Genomic DNA, 21,926 nt, shown 5'->3' with positions numbered 1-21,926 from the left:
ATGATCAAAATTTTCAAAAGGAGATGCTTGTTTCATGTGGGAGATACAAATTTGAGATAACGATAGGCATAACCTTCAGCTCAAAAGTACCTTCTACTATCCATTCCCCACCCAAGCTAGCAATGATACAGTGTGGAAGCAAGGAAGTTTGAGCTCTGGAAAGCCCTGCAGTATTTGCAGATGAAGAGGTGAAGGTTGAGACCATCAAGTTGTTCATCAATGTGCTCATTTTTACCTTCCAGTGTCTTTGCTTCATAAAGCTCCACCTTGACAGTTTAGTGAGCTGCTCTGGACCTAACAGATGTTCAGGAATTTGACTGCCGTCATAGATAATGAGGAAGCAAAAAAATGCTTGAACTTACTGAAACATAGTAAGTGCCTTGAGGTGGAGCTGGTCCTCATCTGAAGATAATGAAGTTGATGGTTGCAGATTTTCAAGTGATCAATGGATAGTGTAGATACACTCTAAAAGAAAATCCTTGATGAAGACACTAGAACTTCCCAGCTAGCTTAAGGAATAAATGTGCTTTCACTAAACTACATCATTGAGCAAGTTGTAGTTTGCACTGCATCTTTATTCCAACCCTACAGCAAAGTGGCATGTTAAAAATAATTTTTTTTTGTAGATAATAATAAAAGAAGAGGCTTTGTTGTTGTGATTTAGCTAAATCTGGGTATTCTTACATTTGCTGAAGCTAAATGTTTTAATGTTTAATAATTTTTTAAAATAATTTTTCCTCCAATTCAATTTTTCTGCTCACGGATTATAAATAGGGAATGATTGTGTTTAGCCTGATTTTTCCAATCCCTGATGTACAGCAAAAGAAAAAATACAGAGAAAAGAATTCCCAAGTGTTCACTGACAAAAATTCTTAATAGACTCAGTTCTTAGAAGAATCAGATGCCATCCTCTGTATTAAGATAACTAAAGTTGATCTCTTTGCACAATATCTGTCAAAGTAATATTGTGAATAATTTTAGGCTGATAGTACTTGGAATATTTGGGAGAATTTGGAGTATCAACATCTGTTCTCATTTTGTTTTCTTGCACTATATTGTGCAATTCAATTGTGAATACAAGAGAAAAAAACAAAACATAAAAAAACATGCTTGAAAAAACTTTGTGTGGAATTTTTGCAAAGAAGACTATCCAGAGGACCAAAAAGCCTGTTGTTCCATCACCAGCACTTGTCTGTCTTGAAAAAGCATCTAGACATGTGGCCATCCATCTCTTGCTTTAGTCTACTTATCTGCCAAGGTTAGCCTGGAGAAACCTTTGCTTGTTACACAGCTGCTGCCATGGACCACTTTTTCGTCTAAGTTTAAAGCAGCTTTTTTTCGCACTCTCATGTGAAGCCATCCTTTGTAATTTGACTTCACAGAGATCATTCTTGTCTTTTCTCTCTGAAGCTGCTTTAATGTGAAACCTGATTTTACACCATGCCACACTTTTTTTCATTTTCTGGCAAATGTTCTCTTCTACTCCTGTCTACAAGGAGTGGATTCAGATGCAAGCAGGATGTTGTACTTGGATGTTCCATTGGTAGCATGGCTATGCTGCTGCTGCTGGAGAAGAACTGGGCTGTGCTGTAGGCTGTGAAGGTAATCATGGTTTACTCCAGTCATTGTTCGCTCCTGAAATGTAATTACTGAAGTTATTGTAGTGTGCATTGATAACTGTGTCATATATGTTTCTTTCAGTACTCTTCTGTAAAGAAATTGGTGAGGTTCTTTCATTAATAATTAAGAGCCTTTTTTTTCTTTCTTTTTTTTTTTCTTTTTCTTTTCTTTTTTTTTTTTTTTTTTGTCTGCAGCTGGCTTTCTGGTGGTTATTTGATTTTCAGACTTGAGACATTTGTATTAAATTCTGATGTTTTAGTTAGAAACAGAATTTCAAATATAATGCTTACATTCGTGGTTAAATTGAAGACCACTTTTGTTGAATGTCTCAGTTGGGATTTAGACTGTCAGCTGCCAAGGATTCAGTGAATATGAAAAATGTACCCAAAACCAAATATCACAAGGGCTGAGCTCATTTTAGACAGGCAGCCAGTGAACCCAGGTGTGAACTGTGCTGCTGTGTCCTGCAGGCCTGGTGTTTTCAGTGAATTATGTGGTCATGTCTTGTATATCACTGCTTGTGATGGATCATAAAATACCCTTATTTCCTTTTCTGTGTCATGCCTAGGCTAGGAAGACTTTTTCTAGTCTATAAGCTCTTGTGGAAGGTATTTGTATTTTAGGTAATATTTTTGCAATGGCAAAGTCATCTTGTAGATGATCTTATAGCTGGGCAAAAAAAAAAAAGGATATAAAGGAGATAATCTAATGCCTTACATGCCTTGTGCACAACCAGAACAGGTGTCAATGTAAACTGAATCTGTTTTAGACAGTTTTTTGCAAGTGTCTTAACCTTACCTATTATCCTTTGCTTTCACTGAAAATGGTACAACGTTTCACCTGTATTTTCATAGAGATTAACCTGGCTGCTGACCCAAGGCAGCGTGCATTGGCAGTGTTTTAAATGCACAGTGTTGCTGGTAACTGCGGTGTGTTTGCCCTGTAGATGGGCTCTGCCACACCTTGTACCAGTTTCTCTCCCACTGTGTGTTGCTTGCTTCTGAACTAGGACTGGTTTGGGATTGTCCCTCCACAGGCTGGAGGGGAGGCACAGGGCAGGTTATGACCAGCTCCATGTCTTCAGACTCTCCTCAGTAATGTTGTTTTGTTTGTTTTTGATAGAATTTTTGGTGGTTTAGAAGTTAGCAACAGCCAGGCAGGACAAGGGTAACAAGGAATGGACTGGTCATCATCTCTTGACATCCCTCTTGTAACTCCAAGAGAAATACACATATGCACAGGACTTGAAACACTGAATAAATGTGATGTCTTCACTAAAGCAAACTGCTTTCTGTTCCCAAACAATTGACTTTATGTGATTTCTTATTAAGCTATGAGATGCCTACTGGCATGTAAAGCAGATGTTTTCTCTGCAGAATTTTTGCTGGCTTACAAGGGAAAATCCATTCAAGGACAGGATTCACTATATTTTCAGCAAACTTACCAATTACTTACTTATTAATTATATATAGTTTTATTATTTTATGCCATATATAATTAATATATAATTAATTATATATGGTATAAAAGAAAACAACAAGTTTGGTTTTCTTTTTTTACTTTTATGCTCAGTCCTTTTTATGACCTGTTCCAGCTGCACTTAACAAACTCATTCACTAGGTGAAGAGAATCAAGCACTTGATCTGATTCTGTAGATTTTAGACCCTTTTTGGGGTTTTAAAATGAAATTTTCACAGAAGGGCCTCAATATCTGAAATGAAGGTAAATATTTTTGCGTTTTACTTTTAATATGTACACTAAGATATAAAATTGTAGTAATTTAGAAAATAAATGAGAAATATTAATAAAATGATACAAATTCTGACTAAGAGTTCAAATATTTTGCCTAAGAGTTTGACTAAGAATGACTCAGCTTTCAAATGTTTTTTCCATGCTGCTTATTTATTGAAAGATATTATTTATATACACCAAAGAGTAGAAGAGGGCAAGAAGTCTGCTAAGGTATAAAATACTAGAAGCTTTACTATTTTTCTATTATTCTTGAAGAAAAACTGGTAATGGTATTTCTTCAATTTTACCTACCTGCCAGTTGTTTCATGTATTCATTCTCTCATAGTAAGGTTTAGCCAGTCTTGAATTTGAGTATCTGCTTTATCTTTGAAGTTTCTTGTGCTACACTGAGTATCCCTGTAATGCTCCAGGCTGCAGGGCAGATCACAGTGTTAATGCACCAGCTGACCCAGCTGCAAGTCAGGCTCACACAGTCATGGTATAGCAACAGCAAGCCAAAGAGAAGCATCCAGACCAGCAACTGAGAAAACAGCGGCAGTGTGGTGTTTTCTTTAGAATTCAGCTGCTGTTTATGCTCCTGCTTACAAAATTGGAGATCTAAAGGAAGCTCTTTGGATCAGAAACCTTTCTTTTTCATCTTATGTCTGCTTGTGCATGAAAGTGTGCATGTTCTTTCTCCCCTTGCCGTGCCATCTCCACGATGCAGCGGGATTCCTGACCCCCCTACTAGAGGTAGGTGGATGATGCTAAGAAAGCTGTAGAGTGGCTGGTGCAGCATGGACAATCATGTACCCAGGACTGCAACAGCAGGAAGCAATGGAAGTCCTGAGGCAGTCCCAAGACCCCCCTCTCTATAGGCTGAGGGAAGGCAAGTCCAAGTCTGAATTCATTAGAAGTCTGGAACTAACTTCTGTGCTTTCCCTTCAGATGCTGACTATGCTAATATTATTACTCATGTGGGAGTACATGCAGGAAAGAACAGACTCCAGAGACTTCTAACTAACTAGGAATTTGCTGGTCGGCATAAGTAATGAATTATGAGTGAGGTGATACATGAAGTAGTTTGATTTTTTACCCTCAAATTGTAACATAGCATTGTCTTTACTGGGAAACAGAGGCTGACCTTGCATTAGTTGGGGAATAGCATGTACAGATTGCAGTTGCGTGTTGGATTGGAATTGAAGTCCCAGGGTTGTTCTGATATTGAGCATTTCAATAATACTCCAGTGGGATTATTGTGTAATAATAATGCCAAAGCAATGCAGATGAGTAAGCATGTCATACATAGCATTATAAGAACAGTAATCATGTGCGATTTAAGAAAGCGAAGATGAAAAACAGAATGATGAGGGTATCAAATGGGCCCGGTTCAGAGCACTTGCAGGGATAACAGTCTCTTATAAGCAAAACCAGCTTAGGTAGTTTAATTTCTTCCTGATATGATTATGTACAGGAAAAGCTACAAAATCCTTCAGAGCAGGAAACCTAATGAAACTACTGTGCATGCCTAGATGACCTTATTTATCAGTGTGTAATGAGCAGTTCACACCACCCCTCCCTTAAGTGCTGGTGCATCTTTCCCTCCTGCCTACCAAGGACAAGTGCCTAGAAGTCATTGTTCAGTTGGCAGAGGTAAACAGAAATTAGTCATAGTGTATGGTGAGATGGAATGAGCCTGGTCATCACTTTCCATGCCAGTAGTTGAAGGGAATTGTATAATTGTTAGCCTGCTTAAAATACTGCTTGGATCCACATGTACTCTGGGCAGCAAAATATTGCCCAGCAGTGGATTGCAAACTCTCAACCTATGTAAAAGATCAAAACACATGACAGTATTAAGCTATGGCAAAAGATTAGGCATTGCATTGCAGTGCAGTGCATTTTTTATGTCCTGTATATGCATTGTGGCACAGTATGTGTTTTAAAAAAAATCTTAGATGGTTGCTGAAAGCCTGATTGTACTACTGAGAATTAAAAGGAAGGATTCAGTCGGGGAGGTGGGAAGAGAGGGGAATTTCTCTTTTGACTCCAGATCTTGTGGATGAGTAAACCCTGAATAAACGTGTCACACACTGGCAGAGCACCTGAGGTTGCATCATGGGTGCCAATGTGCATTATCTTCAGTTGCAGTAAGTACTGTGACTAACTCTTGTATTCATTATGAATCCTTACAGGTTTTTATAAAAGTGAAAGCAGCATTTTGGTCCATAGCATGTCTACAGCTATGCAACATGTCTGCATGGTGAGAAGCAGGTAATCACGTCTGTTCTTTCTGAACTGTCAAAAAGGCCAGATGTGAGCAAACATTATGGAAGCTCAACAGCTTCCAGATGGTACCAAATGGTGGTTTGGTGTCAGCCAAGTTGGAGAATGCACCAGTTAGCTATGCTACTGTCTGCTTCTGACAACCGGTGTTGCTGAATGCATTGCAGAATTTTGTTGCAGTAGAAGTAAGAGGAACTCTTGTCCAACCATGTAAGTCATACCATATAATGGTAAAAATGTGAATAACTGAAGTGAGGTCATCATCAGTTGGATGAGATAGAAAAGCCTGTCAGCCACCTAGAAATGAGCAGGAGCACAGGCTGATGCCACATCAGAAAAAGATTCAGCAGTTATCCTAATAGAAGTACTACCAAGGATTACAAGCCTGTGCACTAGGACTGAAGTCTCTTCTGAATGATTTCCTCTATCTGCCACCATTTCCTCAAATGCAGAGGTATTGTTGGTGGTTTGGCAATTCTTGTTCAGGGCAGCAGTTCTTCATCATAAGGTGAAAACGTGTTACGTCATCTCCTCAGTTATGTGGAAAATGATCTTGATAGAGTCTTGTTGCTATTTGTATAGTGCTACTTCTACACTTACTGGTGAATAGTTGAATATATACAAGGACCTTGCTTGGTTTTTGGAGGCTTTTCATCTTTAAATCTTTTAATGCTTAAATGCAGTGCAGACGTGTTGTTTGTTTTACAGTGAATATATGATGTTTGTAGCTGATCAATTCACCTAAAAGCTGCGTATTAGTACTGAAAAGGAGGATCCTGAGATGGATGATCCCAAGATGGATGATCCTTTCAGGATTTTTCCAGGATCTTTAGGGTTTCATGTATTTTTCCAGAATACCTGGGCAGCTGGTGGTTTTACTAGGTCTTCCCTGACTGCAAACAGTGGACATGTGGCTTTCCAAAGAGTTGCAGTCTTTCTGAAACTGCATATGTAGGTTACCTTGTGTACCCTTGTGCAATAAGGACATCTCCTTTTGAAAGTTTGCGGCTTTTTTCTGCCTGTGGCCTGCCTTTTTTGTCTGTGGAATTAACTTACCATTTTCCAAGAACAAAGGAACTGCAGAAGAAGGTGTTTTAGCATGTGAGGGAAAATTTATATACACTTAATCACTATGAAAGCCCTTCACTTACTTTATACCTGTTCTGCAGAAATTGCAGAGAGTTACAGTGGAGCTGTATTTATGTAAAAATAAGGAATAAAACTGTTAAGATGTGATGTATCTCTGTCTGGATTCTTGCTGTATTCAGTTGTTCTATTAACAATGACATCTGCTAGTGGCCTCAAAGTGCATCTGAACCTAAAATTATAGTTCTATTATATCATTGTGTGGTTTACCCTTCTATTTAATCACTTGAAGTGCATTATAAAACACAGAGGTCAGAGGTAGAGAGCAGAAAATTAGAAAAGATAGCTTTTTTAAAATGTGAAACAACTAGCTCTAGTTATAAGTGTTCCCAGATTTCATATTTGTAGGCTCTGTATAGTATACTAGCACAGTGGTGTAGTTTTTAATAACCTTTCACAGAACATATGGCTTAAGATTTATCTATATGCAGAGCCTTGTGGACAGAACTTGTAAATTGTAACATAAAAAAATCTCCAGATGTACATGTTATTTCTTTCTAACACAGAATGATTTTTTTGGGAAGAAGGTGATATACTGGAAGGGCAACATCTGTGTTACTACTTAAATGTTAATAATGTGAATAATTTTCTTTCAACAGAGGAATTCAAGGGCTCAACAATAGTTGAATTAATGAAAAAAGAAGGCACCACCCTAGGGCTCACAGTATCGGGTGGTATTGACAAGGATGGGAAACCAAGAGTATCTAACCTTCGTCAAGGAGGAATCGCTGCTAGGTAAGCACATCTCAAGCTACAAAATGCATTATAATATGTGATTGCTTCAGAAATACATACTGCATCAGAAAGGTCACCTAAAAATATGTGATTGATACATCTATAATGGCAGCCCATCACACTGGAGAACCTCCAAGGGAAATGGCAACAGCTGGTCCTTCTTTTTGCTCAAGGCTACTTTGATAAAAACTGGAAATAATAACAATGAAATCTTTCAAAGTTGTCATAAGACTCATGGTATTTCTTCTAATTATATATGTTTTATTTTGGGTTTTTTTTTTTGTCTTTGAACAAAAATTCAAGAGAATTAGCATAACATACTGAGGGGAAAAATACAACAAAATTGAAAAAAATAATGATAATGATACCATAATTTTATTCTTTTTAAAGTTCTTCATTAGATAGCTTTGAGATTAAAAAGACTCTGAAGTCATAGGTACCTTGATTACTACAGAAAGGAAAAAAGCTTTCAATCTTGAGTGAGACAAGTCGAAAGATAAGAGTTGAGCTAAATCATCCCAAGTAACTGAGCAGAACATATGCTTTTAGACTTGGCCACCTCTTGTTGATATGATGGTAGCTGTGAAGGCAATGTCCAAATTCTTTCTGGACATTTCCCAAAGAGAGAGACAAGGATGGGGACATGAAGAAGATGACTTCCCAGATCCTATGCCCAAACCAGTCAAATAATCCATCTCCTTTATTGTACAGCTGGTTTTGTACCTCGGGAATGAATAATGCAACAATGTTCTTATTTTAATATTTAACATGCTAGAGTAGATTAAGATCTTAAAATGCCACTTTCTGTTAGAAAAATCAACTTATTTTAATCTAGATTCATGGGAAAAAAAATTCTTACAATCACAAAACAACCATTTAAAGGATTTTGTTTCGTTCATCAGATCTGTCTTTCACAAAAGGAATATGTACTTTTCCCTAGGAGTGACCAGCTGGATATAGGGGACTACATCAAATCTGTAAATGGAATCAATCTGACCAAATTTCGCCATGATGAGATCATCAGCCTGCTCAAGAATGTTGGTGAAAGGGTTGTGTTAGAAGTGGAGTATGAGCTGCCTCCGGTCTGTAAGTATTTGCAGAGCAAACTGAAAACCTATGTAGAATAGCAGACAAAGTCAACAGTGAGATGAGCATGGTTGGTAATAGTCATTTTAGTAGTGGTTGGTTTTTAATTTTCTATTCTTAATTCTATTTTTTCCTGTGGCTTATGACAGAGTGTTGAGCAAGTGCAAAAGAAATGGCAGTACAGAGGGATGCATTCAGATGTTTTAGAAGCAGAAATCCCACCAACAACAGAGCAGAGTTATCAATCTGCTTTTTGTTGGTTTGTGGTTTTTCTAGGGATGAGGGTTGATTTTTGGTTGGTTGGTTTTGGTTGTTTGGTTGGGTTTTGTTTCGGGATTTTTTGTTGGCTTCTTTGCAGTTTTGAATACTGGAAACTAGATTAAGTAGATTCCATGGCAAGCAAATCCTTCTTTTTACAGTAAGATCCTCTGAGATGAGATCAGTGAGTATTTGCTAGTTCTTCCTCTGATTTTTCCTTTCTTCTCTCCATTTGCAGCATTATCCCTCTCTCCTAGGTAAAATATCATCCTTTGAGACTCTTCTAGTCTTTTCTAACACCACATTTAGGCAAAATTTCATTTCTAGAGCAGAAGATACAGTGGGGTAGGCCATAAGGATACATGAACTTGGCAAGAAATGTGTGACTGAAACAAGGGCTTTCACAGAGCAGAATTTTCTTCAAAACACAAGTTTATGCTTGCACAAAAGTTATGGAGTGTTACTAAATGTTTTCTTTGCTTCTCCTTTGCTCTGTCTTTATGTGCTTGTGATGTAATGGTGTGACTGTAGGACAAAATCAGTGGCTGACTGCCACCAAGGGGCTGCACCAGGCACGCCCTTAAAGAGTGTGTGCTCATTCATACTGCTCACTGGAGGGCAGGTATGGTTTCCTAGTGTCTGGACAGAAGAATCACAGGTGCCAACTGGGAAGCTCTTGTCTCCTTAAATAGTTTACTTGCAATAGAATTCCAAAAAATCCATCACTGTTCTCGGTGCTCAGAAGCTTATGAACTTTTCCACTGTTTTCTAGCATCTGGAGGGTTAGTCTAGTTATGTATTTGGGTTTTTTTAGGACCTCCTGACAAGCACATTAAAAAATGCTGAATGTCCTCTGTTGATTAGTGTTTGCTTGTGGTGAGGGAATGTTATGTTCTGAAGCACAGTATCTGAATTAATCAGCTGCATTCAGAGTTACTTTGCTGCAGATGTGGTTGTTTCACCAGCATTATTTGTTTTGCATTTATTCAACTGGGCTTTCTTTGGTTTTCATCCTCTTCTAACATCTGTGCCACTCGTTCACTCAGACTGGATTTTGACACGTTAAGGCCTTGCCATTTCCAGCCTCTTCATACAAGCATAGATGGAGAAAATTAGCAGCCTAGTTGTTTCTGTGAACTACTAGTGAGTGAGCAAGTTGCTTTTATTAAACATGTAAATTTTCCAGTAAGTCATGTGGAGAAGCCCTGGCACTTCCTTCCCGGCCCCATACATAATGAAATTTTACTGTTGTTCCCATGCTTGCTCCCTCAGAGAGAGAGGACTGTCATAGTTTCAGAGCCAGAAAATGTCAGTCATTTAATAATGATGGATTAAATTCGGCTGAGCACTGGTAATCCCACTCTCTAGTGCTTCCTTCCATTTCTGAAGTGTTCACAGCAGGAGCATCCAGCTGCTATTTTCAGCAGGAGCCACCTCAGTGTTTAAGACTGGAAGGAGAGCAGCCCCTGTCGTGCATCTGCCTTTCACTCTTGGCAAGGGTTAAGGAGTTTTCCCCCACAGCAGGCTGAGGCTGGGTGCAAGGGCAGCCACTTGAGTGGCTGTTCCCAAGTGGAAGGATGCTGCTGCCATTCCTCCCTGCTGAGCTGTGGGTTTCACCTCTCCCCAGTGGAAGAGCCACACCAAACAAATGGGGAAGTGTGGATTCATCATCAACTACATGCAAGGCCACTTTCTGTCAATAGGAATGAAGGCAACAGTTGTCTTCTCATAATTCATTTTTTTTAGTCAGTAAAATGTTTCTTAACTGAAAAGAAAACAACTACATGGACTCAGTAACACAGTCATGATCTTCAAGCTGAAGCAGGAATTACTACAGCGCATAGCACTGCTCTAGAGGGCCATCTTTCACCTGTTTTCTTGAGAAAATGAGATTTATGTAATTTCACTGGGTGGTTCTCCTGGTTCCGTGCAGTAACTTTTTTAATAGGGACTGAAAAACTCCCAAAAAAGTACATTACATAAAGTACATGTCCTGGAAAGAAGCACCTGAGTGAGTTGGGACACCAGGGGATCCTCAGAGAGAGGGACACAGAGCACTGAGTGCCCTCTGCTCTTCCTGGTGCCTTTCACGATTGGCAGCACACACAGGGTTGCCTGTGGCATCCATTGCCCCTTCAGGGTATCCTGACAAGGTGGCTCTGGTTATTGCAGGCAGGAACATTAAATGGCACAAGTTTTCATTACTTCTACTGCTCACAGTGTATGTATTTTATAGAGCTGAGCTGGTTTGGTTTTGATTTTTTTTTTTAATTTTATGTATGTTTGTACTGTTCGCAGTATTTGACTGGAAGGTGGAAAGTGTGAGTGCATGTGATTTTACACAGAGTCCTTTTCCCATTGGAAAATAGAGTTCTTAGACCCTGCCAAAGTTTTTCCTGTAAAAGCTAATAGCAAACTGTCTGCTGGTCTCTTAACAGCAGTGGTTTCAAATTCTGTAAAGTGGATTATCACACTCAAATGCATTGGTCTGTGCATTAGGCTTCTCACCTCCTAGTCCAGCTGCACACCGGTTCTATAGTACTTGTAGAGAAAATACTGACTCAACTAGGAGCCAAAGAACTTTTTTACTAACTCACCAATTATAAGGGAGTGTGCTACATTTTGAAAAAGAAAAAAAAAAGCCCTTATGATAATAAAATGCATTATGCATTGTAATCTAGTAACCTAAGATCAGAGAAACACCCCAAAAATCTTGATTGTCTTCTAAGTGACAAAAGCAAATGTTTCCATATCTAAACTAGAAGCTCAATAGGTACTCTTAAGAATTTAGTGTCTTTTTTGTCTCACTGTGTATTTCCATATTTTGTAGCACTCTTTTGTAACTATAAGAAAAGCAAAATTATGCCAAATTTAAGCAATAAGACTCAAATTCCTCAACTGTTATATGCATCTGTGTCTTTTTTCCAAACCATTGTCACTGCAAAATGTCTAGCCCAAAATTCCCTCAAAAAGGGGATGAATTCTATTTAATTACAGGTCTTCAGTCTGACTGTTCTCTAATTGAGTCTTTCCAATTGTATGACTCAGTATCTATCTAAAGTTAGAAAAGGTGTAAATCTGTGTGTATAATTAGAAAAATAATAACCATTAAGTTTTGGATTCTTTTTCTTTTAGCTGTACAAGGATCAGGTCTCATCTTTAGAACTGTGGAAGTTACTTTACATAAAGAGGGAAACACTTTTGGATTTGTAATAAGAGGTGAGTTATTGTTGAGTTTGAACTCTATTTTCTTGTTTAAAAAAAAGTGATAAGTTTTTGAAGCACTCAGAAATATGTCAAGATTTATGGCTTACAGTTAGTAAAAATCAATATATTGCATTTTCCATACCCTCATGTGTTGCTTTTATGAGCTGCTCTAATTTTTGTTTATGGAAGAATTTTAAATAATCAACTATACCAAGGAAACACGACAAACTCTAGTCACATAACACCAGATTTTGCTACCAGGAAGATCATAGTTCTTAAAAAAAAAGATTTACATGTAGCACTTGTATATATTAGGCATGAAATTTGATTAATACTGCTGGTGGTCTGAATTGTACAACTAAAATGTCATTGACTTGGAAAACAGAAAAAAAGATGCAGCTGTTAATTAATATACTCCAATAATTAATTATTATTTTCTTCAGGGAAATTTTTTTATTTAATACATAAATTATTAGTGGTCACTCATTATTCTGAGTATACGTAAAGTACAGGATTTTCTACTCTGTGCTGCAAACATTGCAGAACAATGTGTTCACACTGAGATCACATTTTCAGATTGAAGGTTCTAAGAAGAAAATATTCATTTTTTAAGAATCCCTCCGTGAAATGTTTTTAAAGATTCATCTATACATAGAGTGAGTTGATTTTATTTAGGTAAAATTCAGTGGAGGGTCATATTATTGGCTTGGGCATTTTTTGATTTTTTTTTAGCCCATCTGTGAAGGTGCATGTAACAAGATGTAGGCTTGCCTTTTGGAAATGAGCTTTCATAAAAAGCATAAAATGAAGCTATACTTTCTCTGACTTTTTCCTTTCTAGGTGGAGCACACGATGATAGAAATAAATCTCGTCCTGTAGTAATAACATGTGTCAGACCTGGAGGGCCTGCTGACAGGTACAATTCATCTTTCTCTGGAGTTCATGTGAAAGAGAAATAGAGAAAGGTGAATTATTTGGGACAGAAGTTGATATTTTGAGTGAAATAGATGCATTTAAATACAGTCCTTTGAAATTCATGGGTTTGTCTTTAATTGTCTTAATAGAAATAATAACAACTGCAGCAATAAAAAATGGGCAACCACAGAGGCTTGGCACATTATGGTGTGTGTGTGTGTATTTTAATTTAGAGTCTTGCACCTAAAATTATTAGAATAAATTCCTGCAGGTCAGGGCACTTTTTTTTTTTTTTAACATTCTTCAGACAACTGATGAAGCTCTTAATTATGCTTTAATACTCTAAATCTACCACAATCTTTTTCTCTTGTGGTTCAGAATAATACTGTGACCAGTTTGAGTGTTGTATTATTCTATTAAGATTCTATATATCTGTGAGGTCACTCATAACTTTACCTAGAAAATTTCTGAGTACAGATTTATGTTTTGGCCATATTTGTATATAATGCCATTTTGTATATATATATATAAAGAAAGAACATTCACTTTATTTTTATGTGGAAACTGTATTTTCAAAAATGGCATTTTTGTCTTTAAACCCTTAAAGAAACTCAAAGGGAATTTTCTTTAAAGCAGATTGATATCTGTAGCTTATGCTACATTTTTGACCTTGGAAACTATGAAGAAAATGTTTCAAGAGAGTGTTTCTTTTATTCCCACGCTTTTTTCTCTCCCTCATCCCCTGGTTTCCTTGTTTTTCTCCATGATTCTTAATGAAATAAGAAGTAAGAAATAATTTCTCATGCTTTCTTATTACAGTAGTAGAATTTAATTTTCTATTATAATTCTGAATAGGTTATGAGATATGCTTAGGAGACAGCATTTTAGGTTTAGAGATTAATTACTTCTAGGTAGGAAGAAAGAAAAAATGGAATTATGCAAGTAAAACATATTTTTAAAGAAAATCCATAAATGGACATTCATATTTTGCAATCTGTTTCAGCACCCATGTGTTTGCACCTTATGTTTATTTTTAGGAAAATATTGCAGGAGGATGTGTTTATGTATGAAAACAGAGTTGTGTGGACAAGGTAGAAAGAAAGCATATGTTGAGCAGAAGCTATACTTAGATGCAATTTAACGTGACTTGATTATTTCACTGTGTGGTAAGCTGTTTTCCAGTCACTGACTTTCCAATTAAAGCAATTTCCTTTCCACTGCGCCCTCTGATCATTCTCGCTGTCAAAGTAAATGTTAAGTGTTAAGGCAAGAGGGATGGATGTCAGGGAGGGTGCAAGAGAATCGCATTGCATAAAAATGGTATTATCTCCAAATCAATTTATCTTACACTAACAAAGATCACTCCTTTGTTCTCCCTTCAGAGAGGGCACAATCAAACCTGGGGACAGGCTGCTGAGTGTTGATGGGATCCGACTGTTGGGAACAACACATGCTGAAGCCATGAGTATTCTCAAACAGTGCGGTCAGGAGGCGACTCTGCTGGTTGAATATGATGTCTCGGTGATGGGTAGGTTGTGGGATAGGAGGTGGGGCTGTAATACTGGGAGCCATCTGTGGTATTTCGCTGCCTGTTCTCCATGAGCTATTTTAGAAGTGATTGTGACCTGTTACGCTCCTAATAGCACTGCTATTCCCTTCTGCATTGTATCATTAATCTTGGGTTCATAAGGAGGTGAGCAGTATTTTACTGTAATTTAGCATTCTGACAATTCCATGGTTTGTAGGCTGAAACCATAGTGCGGATTCTAGCAAAGTAACTTTTCCAGTGACTAGTTTATAATAAAGGTTAATGAAGTGTAAGCATTTCTGTCACATGAAAGAGGAGAATACTTGATCTAACAAGAATTCTTTTGCCTTTTGCCAGTGCTGCTAGTTGGACAAGACATAATTAAAAAGTCACAAGACTGTACAGAGAAAATAATAGGGAAAAGAAATTTTGTTAAGAAATACAGAGGTGGCAAATCATGGTTTGAAAAATGAGCTTACATGTTATGCAAACTTCGATTGAACTCACTGAAAATATGGGAGGTTTTTTTGGGAAGTCAAGTAGACCAGGTGATTTTTAACAAGGGATTTGGAATTTATTTGTTTCCATTTGTTTTGGAAATTGTCATATCCCCTCAATTTTTTCAAGAGACAGAAAATTCATAGGAGCAAGAAACAGAAATACTCACCATTTGGGCTGAAATATTTCTTGTCTGTTTGGGGATTTTTCACTTCTTTTTCTGCTCAATTCCACAGTCAGGTTTCTAGCCTAGGAGTAAAGTAGCCTCCTAGGGATTTGTGAAACAGCACTGTCAAACTTCAAAGCCTTGGAAAAGATTAATACTGAAAAGAATAATGTCAGATATTTGCTTATTCTGGAACAGCCCTCTTTATTCTTCTCTGAGACACATATTTTTCTTTTTTTATTACAATATATGTCTCTGTTTACTTAACTGTCAAGAATTGAAGTGGCAGGTTTGCGTAGTGTTTGGCAGACCTGATGGACAGTTGTACAGTACAGATTCATGTCCAGAAAGCTGGAGACAGCTCCGATGAGCTATAGCTTCCGAGGAGAACTGGAATTTAGGTATTTTCATTTGTTCCTTCTTTTTCTTCGAAAGACAATAGATGACCAACCCTGTCTGTCATCACAGTTAAATCAGTGTTCTTTCTACTCCAATTTTTCCAGAATGAACCCCTGGCTGAAGACAAAGTTCCCAGCAAACTTTCATTTCAGAGAAACCTCCCATCCCCATTTTCCCTGTATACCCCAGGAGGAGAGTAAGCCTCCATTTCGGAAATCTCTGAAGGTTTGTGTAAGGAGGAGACCACATGATTAAATACTCTGTTGTGTCCTAAATTTCAGCTTGTTCAAGGCAGGAACTTTCTTTTCAGTACTATCTGGATAAAGCTCAGTTCAGGACAATACAGAACTTAATGGAAATGTCAGGCTTGTAACTCTATAGGCAGCACCTACCAGTCAGTCTCCTTGTGTCATTATCTCTCTGAATAAACTCCTTTTTGTCTCAGCACCAAATCTGGATTTACAATTCCTGCCTTCCTGGCAATTAATGTGTTATCCAACAGAAATTAAAGGAGGTAGAAGAACCTGAGACTTGTGGAGTCAGAAGGAAAGAAGGAAAAGGAAATCAAACACTGGGAAATGTATGGAATGGTGGTCCAGCAGAATCTGCAAGAAGAAATAAGGAGGGAACCAGTAGGCTGTCTTTCTAATGCATTGTGATATTACCTAGCCCCCACAGGTTTTGAATTTTTTCCAATTCGCATGCCCTGCATAGTATTTTAGCAGTAGTGTGAACAAAAACTTTTGTTGGAAAGTGCTCTTGTGAAGCTATTTTATGACCATGGTGCAAAGGCTGAAAATCATTCATCCTAATCCATTGAATACTGACCCAGGAAACATTTTCTGATTTGAATTTTCTCTTAGTTCTGCTCAAGAGCAGGAATGTCAAAGTTGGAAGTAATGTGAAAGAGAGAACATGAGTCATGAAGAGAAATTTTAAAATTACAGAACTGTTAGTCCTTTTTCTCAACTCTTATGTTACCCATAAACTGTTTGTAATGCTGTCTAAGGGTTGATGAGAATTTGAAAATAGGCTAAAACAAAGAAAGGGTATTGCGTAATGTGACTTATCAATAACTGATGCTTGATTAGTAGGTTAGCCTGTTGAAGGGGGCAGAAACAATCCAAAAGTTACACAGAAGTCTAGTATATTCTGTAGGGTCCTCCTGATATAAGCTTTCAGTAGAATATAGTACTCCTAGAGATACAATTGTAGCAGTGTTTGCTTTAATACCTTCTCTTCTGTTAGTGATGGTAATATCCTGTAAAGTAGCATTCTGTGTGGCCAGAACAGGAAACAGCCATAAAATACATTCTGATAGCGTGAAATTGGAAGTTGATTTGAAATGGTTTTACTAGATGAAGAAAATAATCCTGAACTATTTTTCGACTACAGTCCTGTAATGTGTAACTGACTTTTCTTACTCCTGTAGGCATAAGCTCTTTCAAAGGTGATATGTTTCTGAAACTTTAGTTCTCCCAGCTGAAGTCTTCAAGAGGTCACTTGGGAAGCTTGTACATTTTATTGTTTCTGGGCACTAGAGAAACTGGAGTAAAAAAAGCATCAAGGGGTTCTGTGCAGGGTAATCAAGTATGTATATAATGTAAGAGATGTGGCTGTTCCCGTTGAACTCTGGGGTTACACCTGTGCTTGCTTAAGTACATCCTGAAGTCTCATGCTCTGCTGGGTCCTAGGAAATAAACTCGTCAATTCATCTTCTTGGAAGAGAATTTTTTTTTTTTTCGGACTCTGCTGAAAATATTTCCAGCTTGGTGTGTGGAGTGTAGTGCTGTGTAGTTTCAAAGAGACCTTGTCATAGTAGGCGTTTGAAAATACCAAGATAATCCCTGAAGAAAATTGGACAACCTAATTTCTGAGTGAGTCTTTTATAATGTGATAAAAGTTACATTTGAAATTGTGGAGGGTGAAGTCTTCCAAATGTCTTTGTGTTTTCCAGAACACATTCTCCAGTGTTTAAATACTGTGATTGTTTACCTTTCTTGTTGATTTTAGAGGAAACTGCCTGCATTTTTTAACTTGTGTTGCTTTAATAATGCTGCACTTTGGTGTTTGCAAAGGACATGGATATGGTGACTTACTCTACAAAAAACTGTATAGAATTAACATGATCTTTGTGGGCTTTATTACTTTTTTCTGTAATCCTTACACCTTAAGTGTCCAAACTTTCTGGTTATGTGGATCACCTATTTTCATCTAGTGGTGAGACAGGTCTGTAGTGCAGCTCTCTGTGCCCTATGATTACACCTGAGCCCTCATTTTGAGGAAGGAGAACTAGAGGCAAGGTGGTAGTTAGAAGTGACTTGCTGCCGCTGTCAAGATAATTTTACAACCTGAATCCTCACCTGTGGCAATCAAATAAAAAAATATTAATTCCAAGCTATAGAGTTAGGCTGGGGAGACTGAAATTCTCACTGTTAGGCAGTGGTCAGATGAAGTATCATAATGAACTGCTCAGAGCTAGAGTTATACTGAGAGTTAGAATGCAACACTTACAACAAGCTATAAACAAAGATTCACAGTGCTTTTGTCTAAAACAAGAAATAAAAGTTTTATCAGTACATTAAAGCTGAGGAGGTGCAGTTCCCCTTCAGGTTTTCAAAGATCTGTCATGATGCCACTGGGCTCTGTGTTGTCTCTATAATTGGGGCTGCATCTGCTTGGGTAAACTTCCGTATTTTCTCTGAAAGGGAGCAATCAGACAAGTTCAAAGGTAATGACTACCTTGAGTTTAAATTCTGGCCATTTTTATGTAACTCCAGTTCATAAATGGCTGTTGATGATTTGAGCAACCTACTTTTTAAGTCTTGGATGCTCGTGCTGGGTCAATCTTTGAATCAAGGATACTGTAGCTAAACAAAACTAATAGGTTTTGACAGAGCTTTAGCACAAAAGAAGCTTTTTTTTTTTTAGTTGTTTGCACTTGTGAGACACATCTTTCTCTCTTTTCTCTTCAATGGGTGTTTGTTAGTTCAAGCCACTCTGTGGTGTTCAGGAGTAAAGGAACATATTGCACTTTCAAATTCTGTATGTTCCTCTGGCTTCTTTAACAGTTCTTGCTCTTATTTGAGCCAGAATAGATTTACTGGAATGTGGTACCCTGTGAGCTTTCTCTACAAAACAGAAATGGTTAGTTTGTTTTCTGATGTAGATCTACCAGAGTCACCCTAACACAGAACCCCTTGATTTTAACTAGAGCAAAGCCCTCTATTTTCTGACCTCAATGTTTAACACTGATAGAACTTTCTAGAAAGGGAATTATTGATGCAGACATTTGCTAGTAAATCTTTTTGCTAGCCTCATCCAAGGCTTTTGTTTCTTTAAGTTCACCCATTAAAATAAGCTAATTAATTAATTAATTAGTGCTGTAACGATCTTGTGAAAGTATATTTAAAGAAACCTGCCTCACATTTTAGCAATTCTGCCTGACAAGAAGACTAGGGAGACCAGGGAGAGAAAATTTGCAGAGTTTAAAGGTCAGGTGAGATAATCTGCAGTCTAGTGTAGACTTTCAGTAATTTGTGGAAGGTGAGAAATAGAGTAGAAAAAAGAATTTATGGGCTAACCCTTAAGTTTCATAAAGCAACATCACTCAAGTGCATCCAGAGCTGTGGAGACCCTTGAAAGCTAGGTGTTTTACAAGCCCAAAGGAACAGAAGCCCCAGAGACTCCAAGGACTGACTTAAGATCCTTATAAGCTTTACAAGTGTTGAAAGACCTTGAAAGTTGAAGTAAAGTCAGGAACTCTGTAGGATTCCACGCTGCCTTTTTCTTTCTGTTGCTTTACAAACTTAAAATTTGCAATTTTTTTGTCTCATACTGGATTTTGACAGAACAGATAGGTTAACATACTCTAGCATGTGACTGCAACTGCAGGTCTCCTGGCTATCACAGGGTAATAGATTTAGATCCCTTGAAATTCTAAGTATTAATTAGTTGCTTAAAACTTTGAAGAAGTTTTCTTGTCTTATGTTGTTTCAGAGACAGAATGAAAATTAATGTGCAAAACAAAGGTCATAATAGCTGTATTAATTGAAACATTACTTTAAATACTGCTACACAAGCACATACACAAGTTATGTTACAACACAATGCTGGAAGTCAAAATGTCGAGTGTTCCACTTGGGAAATGTCAGAAGTGAGACTGTCTGTCTTGCTCAGCCACTGTCCAGACAGGTGTGTGTGCAGTACAGTCACAAGAGCCACAGGAGAGATAATAACCTTTTTATGCAGCTATTCATTTTGAACTTTATTTCTGTCTCCAGTGTGTAACCACAGGCTTATTGAAGGCACTGCCCAGATCCTTGTCTAAATGCAGTTATTAATTTCCTGGTGTTATTTCCTGAGGCCCTAATCCAGCCACAGTTTGAGTGCTTCAGGCAATATGCAGATCTCAAGGAGAAAACCTCTGAGTCCCAAGGTCATTCCATGTGTATTGGGTCTTTCTTACTGCAAAAGATAACACAGACATAACTCGTAACAGTTCCAGAAATATCCACTCACAGATATGTCACTAGGTAAAATGTGGGATTTTTTTGTCTCTCCTGGAGGCTTAATGAGTGATTCACATTCACTGAGCAGGTACTTCAATCTGTATGCCATGGCACATTAGTCTCATCTTACTGTGCAGTTTACTTGTTTATCAAACACAAGGTGTGTTCTGCTGTTGGTGCCAGATGCCTGCATCAGGGACACAGTATAAACTGACAGTCAGCCATGCAAATATACAATAAATAACTTTTCTCCTTGTAGTGCTAGCAAGCTGTGCTAAGGCACAGGGCGGTAGTTCAAGACAGCCAGCACAGCTTCACCAAGGGCAAGTCCTGCCTGACCAACCTATTGGGCTTCTATGATGAAGTAACTGTATCAGTGGACAGGGGAAGATGTCATCTCTCTGGACTTCTGTAAAGCTTTTGATATGGTCTCCCACACCATCTTTAGCTCTAAATTGGAGAGAGATGGATTCAGTGAGTGTACTGTTAGATGGGTAAGAAATTGATTGGACAGTCACATCCACAGGGTAGTGGTTATTGGCTCAGAGTCCCGATGGGCATCAGTGACAAGTGGTGTCCCTCAGAGGACCAGTGTTATTTAATATCTTCATTCATGACACAGGTGAAGGGATTGAGTGCACTCCCAGTAAACTGTCATATGACACTGAGCTGAGTGGAGCAGTTGACACACCTGAAGGACAGGATGCCATCAAGAGGGACCTGGACAAACTCAAGAAATGGGCCTGAGGAAATCTCATGAGGTTTAACAAGACCAAGTGCAAGGTGCTGCACCTGGACTGGGGCAGTCCCTCGTGTCAGCACAGGCTGGGGATGAGCAGATCGAGGGCAGCCCTGCTGGGGGAGGAGAGGCTGGACATGACCCAGCCATGGGCACTCACAGCACAGGGAGACAAATGTGTCCTGGGCTGCATCCAAAGCAGCGTGGGCAGCTGCCTGGGTTGCATAAGCAACTCTCAGTTTGTCATTTACCAGTACCTGTGTAAGCTTACACCCTTAACAGTGTTGACACATTTTTATGTACCATTACCAGGGTTTCTCTGTTAGAAAATTTTCAAGTTTCTGACATCCATACCAGAATAGTTCCTCAAAAGAGTGAGAGCTACTAAGCCCACCAGCCTGCTCTTTGTTAGGAGCATTATCAGACCAGCTGTCCAGCACAGTGCACATGTGATTGATTTCTGGAGTCTCGATACACACACACAATGACCACAGGGTTTTGAAAGCATTTGCTGAAAGTGGAGAACAGCTGCAAAGGTTCTGGACCCCATGTTCCTTCCTATCTATTTCATGGAGGCATGATGCTTCTTTCCTCCATTCTTTGTTCTTATCCTGGTTCTGGGCTGCTTTACTGTCTTTTTCCAGTAGCTGCTTGATTTTTCCTTTCTCTACTGACCTAGTTTGAATTGTCTTTTCTAGAAGGTCCTAAATCCCCAACATGCTATTCCCTCTCCTTACAGCCCAGTTTTTTCTGCTGTCTTTTGCCAAGTAAGGCTTAAGTAATTTTCCAATACATTTCTCTCACACTGATGATTTCCCTCTTTTAAAGGACTTTTGCAGTTTACATGCCTGTCCTTCTTTAGCCCTTTCTCTTGTCCCCATCTCTTAGCAAACCATTCCCAAGTTTCTTGTTCTGCAGCTTCTTTATGGATCAATAACCCACTCACATCTGTTCCTCCCCTTCTTGCCCAAAAAGTCCTTCTCTTGCCTTTTCTTAGCACTTGATTCTCAGTACCAGATCTGTCAGGTAGAGAGAACATACAGAGAACATAAATTTTCCAAATAAAACCTGTAGAATTTTAGGGGGAAGGGCAGGGTAGGT

General features: G+C 38.3%; 1 protein-coding gene across 17 annotated transcripts in view; it reads left to right on the top strand.

Moving 5' to 3' along the window:
• The window catches only part of GRIP1 (glutamate receptor interacting protein 1), a 304,722-nt gene that overhangs the window by 219,786 nt on the left and 63,010 nt on the right, over positions 1 to 21,926 (top strand). For all 17 annotated transcript variants that reach the window (XM_085568249.1, XM_077783507.2, XM_085568244.1 and 14 more), the window contains 5 exons: positions 7,383 to 7,518; positions 8,459 to 8,604; positions 11,998 to 12,081; positions 12,910 to 12,985; positions 14,367 to 14,512. In XM_085568249.1, coding sequence (XP_085424375.1) covers positions 7,383 to 7,518; positions 8,459 to 8,604; positions 11,998 to 12,081; positions 12,910 to 12,985; positions 14,367 to 14,512 — 588 coding nt within the window. The remainder of the gene's footprint in view (positions 1 to 7,382; positions 7,519 to 8,458; positions 8,605 to 11,997; positions 12,082 to 12,909; positions 12,986 to 14,366; positions 14,513 to 21,926) is intronic.

The sequence above is a fragment of the Lonchura striata genome, chromosome 1A, assembly GCF_050655825.1.
Source record: "Lonchura striata isolate lonStrDom1 chromosome 1A, ASM5065582v1, whole genome shotgun sequence".
In the NCBI taxonomy this organism is placed as follows: domain Eukaryota; kingdom Metazoa; phylum Chordata; class Aves; order Passeriformes; family Estrildidae; genus Lonchura; species Lonchura striata.
This window is presented reverse-complemented; position numbering and strand designations above follow the sequence as displayed.